At 48.6% G+C, this 10,670-nt stretch overlaps 1 protein-coding gene across 1 annotated transcript in view; it reads right to left on the reverse strand.

The window, feature by feature from the left end:
* Positions 1 to 1,675: 1,675 nt before the first annotated feature.
* The window catches only part of NAV2 (neuron navigator 2), a 224,746-nt gene continuing 215,751 nt past the window's right edge, over positions 1,676 to 10,670 (reverse strand). The window contains exons 35-41 of the mRNA XM_018554770.1: positions 9,592 to 9,827; positions 9,005 to 9,159; positions 8,566 to 8,637; positions 5,241 to 5,437; positions 4,479 to 4,597; positions 4,169 to 4,372; positions 1,676 to 2,355 (exon numbers count right to left, since the gene is read on the reverse strand). Of these exons, the coding sequence (XP_018410272.1) occupies positions 2,230 to 2,355; positions 4,169 to 4,372; positions 4,479 to 4,597; positions 5,241 to 5,437; positions 8,566 to 8,637; positions 9,005 to 9,159; positions 9,592 to 9,827 (1,109 nt within the window). The 3' untranslated portion in view covers positions 1,676 to 2,229. The remainder of the gene's footprint in view (positions 2,356 to 4,168; positions 4,373 to 4,478; positions 4,598 to 5,240; positions 5,438 to 8,565; positions 8,638 to 9,004; positions 9,160 to 9,591; positions 9,828 to 10,670) is intronic.

Below are 10,670 nucleotides of genomic sequence, written 5' to 3' on the forward strand. Positions count from 1 at the left end.
GCCAGGGGGTGGAGCTGACAGTCAGCAGAAACAGAACAAAATGTTTTTATTGTACAATGCGGCAACAGATCAGAATGCACGGAGCACTTGGTCCCCTCGGGGAGGGGGAGGGGATTCAACAGAGATTTCTATGTTGGGGTGATACTATGTACACTATGGTACTCTTTGCTCTCCGCCGTGTGGACTAAGTAGCTGGACAAGCCATCGCTGACTGTCGTTTGTGCTGTAACGGTGACACCAAGCACTGTCTCGGCATGACTTCCTCTGGAGCCAATACACATGAATTGCACCGTGTCCTAAATTGGCGGTAAGGCCTTGAGCGATCAGCACCAGAAATCTCGGTTCTATGGGACGTATGTCGGGTTTTAGCGGCCCGGCTTTTGCCCCATGCGTCCCTTCTCTGGCTTTTCAGAGAACGTTTGCTCTTTTCAGGGGCAATTTACTTGCTGCCCCGCAAACATGACCCAGAGCTGTGCTTTGTGTCCAGAAGGAAGCTTTGTGTCGTGTCCAGCTGTAATAAACACCTCGGTTGGGAGTAGAAAGTTGCGGCTGAAATGTACAGAAGACATATAAAGGATTAATTGACCGTGTGCACAATGCCCGGTGTGCAGAAGGTTTTTAACTCCTTGACGCAAGGCAAACAACTGGGCTGCCTCTACCAAATGGGGGAGGGGGAGGGAGGACTCGGCCACCAGCAGGGGCCATCCCGGGCTGTGCTTTCTGCATCCTACTCCTGAAGGTGACACTATAACCCGACGGTCAAGATCTCCGCTGTGTCCTTCAAAGAATGAAAGAGGAACAAAAAAAGGATTTGATAAATATTTGCACCAAAGCTTTGCAAAAGCCCAAAGAGTGGCGTCACCTAAGGCTTGCTATGCACCGTGTGGGGTGGGGGGTATTACCTGAGTGGCAGCTGAGGTGTTGTGTATGTTGCTGCCATAGGAAGGAGGTATTTGTTTCCAGCAAAGGGGCTACCAAGCCAACTTCCTACTGAATTCCGCGTCCTGTGCAGTCCGTAATTGCTTCCTGCTGGCTCCGGGGCTGATGGGGCCCTTGGAAAGTCATCCTTCTCTATTGTTTTGCTGCCCTCAGTGTCCATGTAAAGAAGTCTGCTGGCAGCTACATGCCACCCTTCCCAGTACCCTCCCCTCACTCCCACCACCACTCCATTTGGCCACCTGGAGTGAAAAGAATTGTTTGATTGTAAGGAAGCATGTGACTTCTTCCTCCGTGACAGCACCGGTGACTGGCCACTCAGACGTGGTCATATGGGGGCATTTGTTTTTTTTACCCCCAGCAGCCAAACAGAGCAGTGGGGCAGCGAAAGGAAGGTATGGGCAGATAGGGGGAGGAGGCAGTTAGGCACAAAGCCATGAGGGACTGATCCCCCCAGCCCTCATTCTCATCTTATCTGATGCTCTTGGGGGCATCTACAAACATGACAGGTCCTCTTTAAAGAGGGACCAAAAACGCCGCCAATGATGAGATATGCAGAACTGCCACCTGTGTGCGTCCATGGATTTTGTGGATAAAGGACCGTTGTCTGACGGCTTATGACATTACTCTGAAAGACCTAACCGACCGACCGCGATGGGCTCTGCGCCTCGCCACGGCTCAGTCTTTATGAAGTCAATGGCCATCACAGCTGTTGTAGCCGGTAAGGGGCGGCTTACTCTTTTTTTGGCTTCTAAAGTCTCATCGCAAGTGTGAAAGTCTCTCCGATTGGCCCAGCTGCCGCGACCCGCTTATCGTCTACGTTTCTCGAGCAACATGGATGCGAGCCCTTAAACTCCCGGGGTTCAGGAGAGGGACGGAATATGTCCTGCATAGCTGTACAGTGTTCTACAGCCAACACCCTCCCCCCCCCACCAGCACCGGTTAAACGCCAAGAGCAAGGCAAGCAGCGTAGTCAGCGACTATCTGCAGTGAGGTCATCGTGTGAAGGCGGAGTGTCCAGCACGCCATTTTTTTTTTTTGTGTGTGTGTTTGGTTACAGCAGCATAGGCAGTGAACTCTCTTCCCCTCCCACCGGGGGGCGCCGTGAGGCCCGTTCTGTCTACAACTAGAAACATTTTCAGTGTTTTGGCGTTACCGCCGCTTACAAGTAGTGCAGCCATATTTCTTACACGTTGTCAAATAAAACTGTAATCGGCAGGGCGACCCGCACCCCTCTCCAAAAGTCTATAAAGTGTCTTTTGTTCCGCCGTCCGTTGAGGCAGCAGGGTGGCGTCAGAGCGCGGACTCCAGCGACGAGTCCAGGATGTCGTCGTGGTGACTGTTGCTGTTGGAGTCGCTGTCGTAGCTCTGCGGGCTGGAGTAGTTGGCGGCTTCCTGAAGCCTCATCAACATGTTCATCTGGAAGAAAGAGACGAGAATGAGCAACTCCATAACTGAACTTCACAGCGGAGACTGGTCTGGGTGAGATGGTGTGTCCCGCAGCAAAGGGCGGTGTACAGTTCCTGATGGGGGGCAATTACTTTAAATCGGAAGTTAGTTGTGCACTGGAAAATATCGCACCCCACTCTAAAACTGCCTGACGTACCCCTTGAGATAGCGCTGCATTCTGGCACAGAAGCCCCTCATTTTAGTTGCCACCTTCCAACCTCTGAACTTCCAACTTCAGAAGCCCCCAGTTAGTCACCACCTTCCATCTCCTGCCCAAGGAGCACCAAATCTTAGCCTCCAAATTCTGTCTCAGGAGCCCCTGATTTTATCTGCACCTTCTAGTTTCTGCCCCCAGAGCCACCAATCGTAGTCTCTAAATTCTGCCCCAGAGCCACCAATCTTAGTCTCCACCTTTTGCCTCCAGGAGCCACCAATCCTGGACTCAATCTTCTAGCTTTTGCTCCACAAGTTCCAAAACTTAGTCTCCACGTTCTGCCCCAGGAGTTCCCAATCTTGGGCTCCACCTTCCAGCTTCTGCCCCAGGAGATCTCCACCTGCCTGCTTCTGCCTCAGGAGCCCCTTATTTTAGTCTGCAAATTCTAGTTTCTGCCCCAGGAGCCCTAAATCTTAATTTACAGCTTTTGACCCCAATCTTGGACTCCATCTTCTAGTTTCTGCCCCAGGAGCCCCCAACAGTATTCTCTCAATTCTGTCTCAGGAGCCCCCAATCTTAGTCTTCACCTTCCAGCTTCTGCCCTTACGAGATCCCAATGTTAGACACCACCTTCCAGCTTTTGCCCCAGGAGCCCCCAATCTCATTCATCACCTTTAAGCTGTTCCACCTGTAATGGGACACGTGGGTGTGTCTAAACACCGTCTTTCGGAATAGTCAGCATTTGAACTAAGTTGAGGTGCAGCTTCTAGGGGGCAGTGCTAAGTGATATTAAGGATCGAGACGTGTGCGGGACCCTGGTGTTCGGATTTTAGTCATTCAGCTTTCAGGGACCCATGCCTTGGCCAGGGCAACTAAAAAGGTCACTTAACTCCCTCCCTCCCGAGCAGCATGGACTCCCCTTTCCTTGATTCCCTGCCGTTTGGTTTTGTGGCCAGGTCCAAATCCATGTGTAAGCTCCAAACTGACTGGTCAAAGCTTACACAGTGCCAAGTGCTGCTTCCCCATCCCCATGTGACAGTGCTGGGCCATTCATGAGGTACATAGCCATGCATTGGAGTAAGTCGAATGCTTACTCATATCTTAAAGTTTAATTTCATTTTGCTCTCAGTGGCCTAATGGAGCTGTGCAGGAGTGAGGAAACTTGAGTATGTACTGCTGGGGAGTACAGTGACCCCTTTCCTTTGCCCTTAAAGGAGAACTATGAGGTGACGTGTGACAATGAAACTGTCACACGTCGGCTCAATAGATCGGGAAGTGAGCGAACACATACAGCTGTCAATCACGCAGCTGGGTGGATCTCAACAGTAATGCTGTAGCTCGCGTCACACTGAGCTTTGGGTCGCGGGAGGAGGTTAGTCTATGTCCTCCTGGCTCCAGTGACCCTAAGGAGAACTATGGGGAAAAACACTGACCTCATAGTTCTCCTTTAATGGGTCACCAGGCAAGGCAGAGGTGCTAGCTACAAAGCTGCTATGCAATTGGTAACATCCTTCTGAATTTAGAGGTGGCCTGGCTGTCTCTGACACGTAGGCCATTGGCCCAGAATAACCAATTCTCTATATTCAGCTCTGAGACACAGAATCGATCATCCGTAACATGTTTCCTTACCAGTGGATCTCCTTCACCGTCTCCAGACGGAGCCTGCTTGCTAGAGGTCCCCTCCCGTGGCACAGAGTATCCATCAAATCCAACATCTTCTGGTCGTAGCTGCAGTAACGGTGGCCATTCGTGTTGCTGGGGAACAACGGTCCATGGGTACGTGTCCATGACCCACTTGGCGGGATCTTCCCAGGGCGCCCTCCTGCCATACAGCTAGATGAAAAGAGGACCAGTAATCAAACTAAAGTCCTGGACAGACGTGGCCTACACCTGGCTGCCATCTGACAAGCAGAACAATAGGCTTAATACAATTTCTTACCTGCAGCCCCTCCCTGACGGCCTCCAGCAGGTATGGAATGATCGAGTAGTTCCAGAGATCTGTAAACCAGACCCTGGAGCCGTCCACATCCATAGGGCAGGAGAGGAACAAGCGAGGACCTGCAAGAACAGAAGAGAGAAAGCTAAACTTCGCAGCTATAAAAAAAAAACACCCCTAAGCACTCCCCTGTTTATTCTTCAAAAGACATGAAATTCTTCTTTTTACGGAGTTGCAGCACCCAAGATGGTTGTTGAAATCAGGCTTTAAGTGGGAGTGGCTGCTCTATAAGCTGATGGGCATGAAGAGAAGGTTCTTGTACAGGCCTACAGGTGGGAGAGAACTGATTGAGGGTGTCACTGGAGGGATGTTTAGTACATTTGTTTTAACTGTGGTCACGTGACCACTAGGTTCCCCACACGTGGAATGGGGGCAGGGACTCAAAAATGTGCTCAGCGGCTTCCACCGACGTCAAGGCGCTTCTTCTCTCCTTGGAGGCCTGGAAGCATCCTAGTGCTGTAGATGAACACATAGGGATTACTGAATCTCCCTGCCTACACTGTTCTGAATAGCTAGGGGCAGGCTGGGGGGTATAGCTGCCTGCTAGGGTGCACAGGATGCTGTATTTGGTACAATCATGACTGCCATAGGGAAGCACCGATACACTGACCACACCAGCCTCAGACTGGCACCACATACAGCAGCTTCATAGTGTTCCTAGAGCCACCCTTCCCCCACACTCTGCCTTCTGCCCTCCACACTCACCGATGGTGACATCTGAGGAGCTGTGAGCCTCCAAGAAGCGGTTGAGATGCTGCCACACCTTGGGGATCCAATCAATGATCTTCACCAGCTCCACATTCCGTACCCGGTTGGTCATTTCTGTTTCGATCAGCTTCCGCCGGAGGTAGCGCCCCAGGAAACCCTTCACTGGCTCTGTGTGGTTGGCGCAGAGCACCCATCTAGTCAGGTAAAAAGTAGAATAATGTCGGAAGAGATTCATCGTGAGGATGACCACATTTTATAACTGCAACATGGAGGAGAAGCTCTGAAATCCTAACGGGGTGACTATATGGCCTGTCTACCCGGAACTGATATCCAGGTTTTTGGCAGATGTCAATAACTATGTATTTGGTTCAATACTAAACAGCGTGGGAGGAGCATAGAGACACCTCAGGGGCTGGCTTATGTAAAGGGAAATTATAGCTATTGGGGACGGGAGAAGCAGCCAGATGCTCCCCACCATGCTTATCTTGGCGGGAGGACAAGTTATAAACATTTACATTGAGAATATGTGTTTATCTCAATCAATGGTGACTGGGGTTCTAATCCTTACCTGCTCTATCTCAATCAATGGGGACTGGGGTTCTAGTCCTTCCCTTCTCTATCTCAATCAATGGTCACTGGGGTTCTAATCCTTACCTGCTCTATCTCAATCAATGGGGACTGGGGTTCTAGTCCTTCCCTTCTCTATCTCAATCAATGGTCACTGGGGTTCTAATCCTTACCTGCTCTATCTCAATCAATGGGGACTGGGGTTCTAGTCCTTCCCTTCTCTATCTCAATCAATGGTCACTGGGGTTCTAATCCTTACCTGCTCTATCTCAATCAATGGGGACTGGGGTTCTAGTCCTTCCCTTCTCTATCTCAATCAATGGTCACTGGGGTTCTAATCCTTACCTGCTCTATCTCAATCAATGGGGACTGGGGTTCTAGTCCTTCCCTTCTCTATCTCAATCAATGGTCACTGGGGTTCTAATCCTTACCTGCTCTATCTCAATCAATGGGGACTGGGGTTCTAGTCCTTCCCTTCTCTATCTCAATCAATGGTCACTGGGGTTCTAATCCTTACCTGCTCTATCTCAATCAATGGGGACTGGGGTTCTAGTCCTTCCCTTCTCTATCTCAATCAATGGTCACTGGGGTTCTAATCCTTACCTGCTCTATCTCAATCAATGGGGACTGGGGTTCTAGTCCTTCCCTTCTCTATCTCAATCAATGGTCACTGGGGTTCTAATCCTTACCTGCTCTATCTCAATCAATGGGGACTGGGGTTCTAGTCCTTCCCTTCTCTATCTCAATCAATGGTCACTGGGGTTCTAATCCTTACCTGCTCTATCTCAATCAATGGGGACTGGGGTTCTAGTCCTTCCCTTCTCTATCTCAATCAATGGTCACTGGGGTTCTAATCCTTACCTGCTCTATCTCAATCAATGGGGACTGGGGTTCTAGTCCTTCCCTTCTCTATCTCAATCAATGGTCACTGGGGTTCTAATCCTTACCTGCTCTATCTCAATCAATGGGGACTGGGGTTCTAGTCCTTCCCTTCTCTATCTCAATCAATGGTCACTGGGGTTCTAATCCTTACCTGCTCTATCTCAATCAATGGGGACTGGGGTTCTAGTCCTTCCCTTCTCTATCTCAATCAATGGTCACTGGGGTTCTAATCCTTACCTGCTCTATCTCAATCAATGGGGACTGGGGTTCTAGTCCTTCCCTTCTCTATCTCAATCAATGGTCACTGGGGTTCTAATCCTTACCTGCTCTATCTCAATCAATGGGGACTGGGGTTCTAGTCCTTCCCTTCTCTATCTCAATCAATGGTCACTGGGGTTCTAATCCTTACCTGCTCTATCTCAATCAATGGGGACTGGGGTTCTAGTCCTTCCCTTCTCTATCTCAATCAATGGTCACTGGGGTTCTAATCCTTACCTGCTCTATCTCAATCAATGGGGACTGGGGTTCTAGTCCTTCCCTTCTCTATCTCAATCAATGGTCACTGGGGTTCTAATCCTTACCTGCTCTATCTCAATCAATGGGGACTGGGGTTCTAGTCCTTCCCTTCTCTATCTCAATCAATGGTCACTGGGGTTCTAATCCTTACCTGCTCTATCTCAATCAATGGGGACTGGGGTTCTAGTCCTTCCCTTCTCTATCTCAATCAATGGTCACTGGGGTTCTAATCCTTACCTGCTCTATCTCAATCAATGGGGACTGGGGTTCTAGTCCTTCCCTTCTCTATCTCAATCAATGGTCACTGGGGTTCTAATCCTTACCTGCTCTATCTCAATCAATGGGGACTGGGGTTCTAGTCCTTCCCTTCTCTATCTCAATCAATGGTCACTGGGGTTCTAATCCTTACCTGCTCTATCTCAATCAATGGGGACTGGGGTTCTAGTCCTTCCCTTCTCTATCTCAATCAATGGTCACTGGGGTTCTAATCCTTACCTGCTCTATCTCAATCAATGGGGACTGGGGTTCTAGTCCTTCCCTTCTCTATCTCAATCAATGGTCACTGGGGTTCTAATCCTTACCTGCTCTATCTCAATCAATGGGGACTGGGGTTCTAGTCCTTCCCTTCTCTATCTCAATCAATGGTCACTGGGGTTCTAATCCTTACCTGCTCTATCTCAATCAATGGGGACTGGGGTTCTAGTCCTTCCCTTCTCTATCTCAATCAATGGTCACTGGGGTTCTAATCCTTACCTGCTCTATCTCAATCAATGGGGACTGGGGTTCTAGTCCTTCCCTTCTCTATCTCAATCAATGGTCACTGGGGTTCTAATCCTTACCTGCTCTATCTCAATCAATGGGGACTGGGGTTCTAGTCCTTCCCTTCTCTATCTCAATCAATGGTCACTGGGGTTCTAATCCTTACCTGCTCTATCTCAATCAATGGGGACTGGGGTTCTAGTCCTTCCCTTCTCTATCTCAATCAATGGTCACTGGGGTTCTAATCCTTACCTGCTCTATCTCAATCAATGGGGACTGGGGTTCTAGTCCTTCCCTTCTCTATCTCAATCAATGGTCACTGGGGTTCTAATCCTTACCTGCTCTATCTCAATCAATGGGGACTGGGGTTCTAGTCCTTCCCTTCTCTATCTCAATCAATGGTCACTGGGGTTCTAATCCTTACCTGCTCTATCTCAATCAATGGGGACTGGGGTTCTAGTCCTTCCCTTCTCTATCTCAATCAATGGTGACTGGGGTTATACCTACTCCATGCAAATCTTAACACTTTTGGCTTTAGAAACACTTTAATACGTTCATCTTATGCTAGCCACATAAAAGAGACTCTAGTCAGACGTACCTGAAGTTGTGGTGGAGTTGCAGGTTGGGCGTGGAGGATGTCGCCTGGTTCATGGTGCCGATGATGTACGGGCTAAGATGAAAAATGGAATGAAAAATATATATATTTGTCCTTGGTCCTCACTGCTAAACAACAATGTGGGTCTGCCTGGCATTGTACACATGACCGGTATGTGGAATTTAGCGGTATACATATAGTCTTATTATACAGGATTTATACAGCGCCAACAGTTAGCTCAGCGCTTTACAATATAAGGAAGACATTACAATCACAATACAATTCAAGACAAGATGGTAAGGAGGGCCCCGCCCCTGAGGGCTTACAATCGAAGATATATATATATATATATTATACAGTATATACTATCTGTGCCGCTGTAACAAAGCTCCTACGATTGGCTGGAATAATACACCATAACGTTCAGCAGGAGAATATTTACCACTTGTGGTATTTGCAGTTCAGAAGGCCATTGAAGATATCCCCCAGAGAGCTGACATGGTGCAGATTATCCAGGATGACGACCAGAGGCATGTCCACCGCATTGTTCTTGCTGTTGCATTGGTCGGCCAGGTTGGAGAGATACTGACGCAGTTCCTGCAAGACAAAACAGGGAATGTTGCTGCAAACTCACAGAGATCACTTGTATTACGTTCTATTGAACATGTTGATGTAACTGATCTATCGGGGTTAAATAACAAGGGAGAGTGATGATGGTAAGCCTTCATGAGTTTGCTGCTGATCACTAAATAAGGACCAACATGTCTGGTGAGGTCTGGAGGGATTCAAAACAAGAGGTTCATTAAAGTTCATCTCCGTCCTTCCCTTCAGTCTTCTATCTGACCTCCGTCCTTCCCTTCAGCCTTCTATCTGACCTCCGTCCTTCCCTTCAGCCTTCTATCTGACCTCCGTCCTTCCCTTCAGTCTTCTATCTGACCTCCGTAAGGGAAGGCCGCAGTTAAGCCTGCACCCTTGTATGTTAGGTTTGCAGCTCCCGTAAGGACAGCGATGACGGTGAGAAATCTTTACCTTGCTGGACTTGTGATCCACATTAAAAGTAGCAATGACGCCGTCGCTTAGTTCTCGCCCCTCGCGCAGCACCATGTACTCCGAAAGCCGGTTAGCTAGGTAGGTTTTACCCGTCCCGCTGGGACCGGACAGGATAATCCTCCGATGTTCTGTTAGCAGTGAGACGTATCGCTGTAGTATGGGGCGAGGAATCAGCGTTTCAAACACCAGAGCGTCCAAACTGTTCTCCGCAAGACCTAAAACAGAACAGAACCGCTCAGCAACATTGTCCTCTAGCAGCAGAGCGTCGTATCAGCTTAGCGGCAACGCTTCCGTGAGCTTCTCAGACAGTTCGGCCTCTTTTGGGGATTTATTCGAGTATTGGTTCATGAGTTTATTGATGAATTTTGGCATATTTAGTATTTGATTATTGAATTCATTTATTTATATTCTATGATATTTATATTTTTATTATTCCATACAATGTTTTCTCATGATAGCATTCTCTCTCCTCTCTCTCTCGTATAATACAGCAGATATAATCTTTTCCTGGTATAATAGATTATTTTACATACTGGGGTACTAAATATATATAATACTCTATAATTCTATAGGTTGTGGGGTTTGTATCTTATGCTATCTTGTATCTTAGTCCTGATGAAGGGGAAGTTTTGAGCTCCCGAAATTTGTCTAACAATTTATTATGAAAAATAAACTTTTATTGGACTTAAAGGAGAACTATGGGGTAAGTGTTTTCCCCCATAGTTCTCCTAAGGGTCACGGGAGGACACAAACTAGCGTCCTCCCGTCACCCAAAGCTCAGTATATAGGGAGCTACAGCTCACAGTATACTGAGACGCCGCAGACGGAGCGGATCCCGACATTACTGTCGAGATCCACCCAGCTGCGTGAGTGACAGCTGCCTCTGCCTATCTAGAGGCAGAGCCAGCTGTACCCACCCCTCCTCCATCCGTTAAGCCAGTCAGTGCCACGGCTCTCTTCAGGGACAGGATTGAGAAGTGAGCGATCGAGAAGTGAGCGAGCGACTGCTATGGCCTTTGTGAAGGCCATGGCAGTTGGCAGAACTGGGAATTATGTGT

The sequence above is a fragment of the Nanorana parkeri genome, unplaced genomic scaffold (assembly GCF_000935625.1).
Source record: "Nanorana parkeri isolate BGI_ZX_2015 unplaced genomic scaffold, ASM93562v1 scaffold10, whole genome shotgun sequence".
Classification (NCBI taxonomy): domain Eukaryota; kingdom Metazoa; phylum Chordata; class Amphibia; order Anura; family Dicroglossidae; genus Nanorana; species Nanorana parkeri.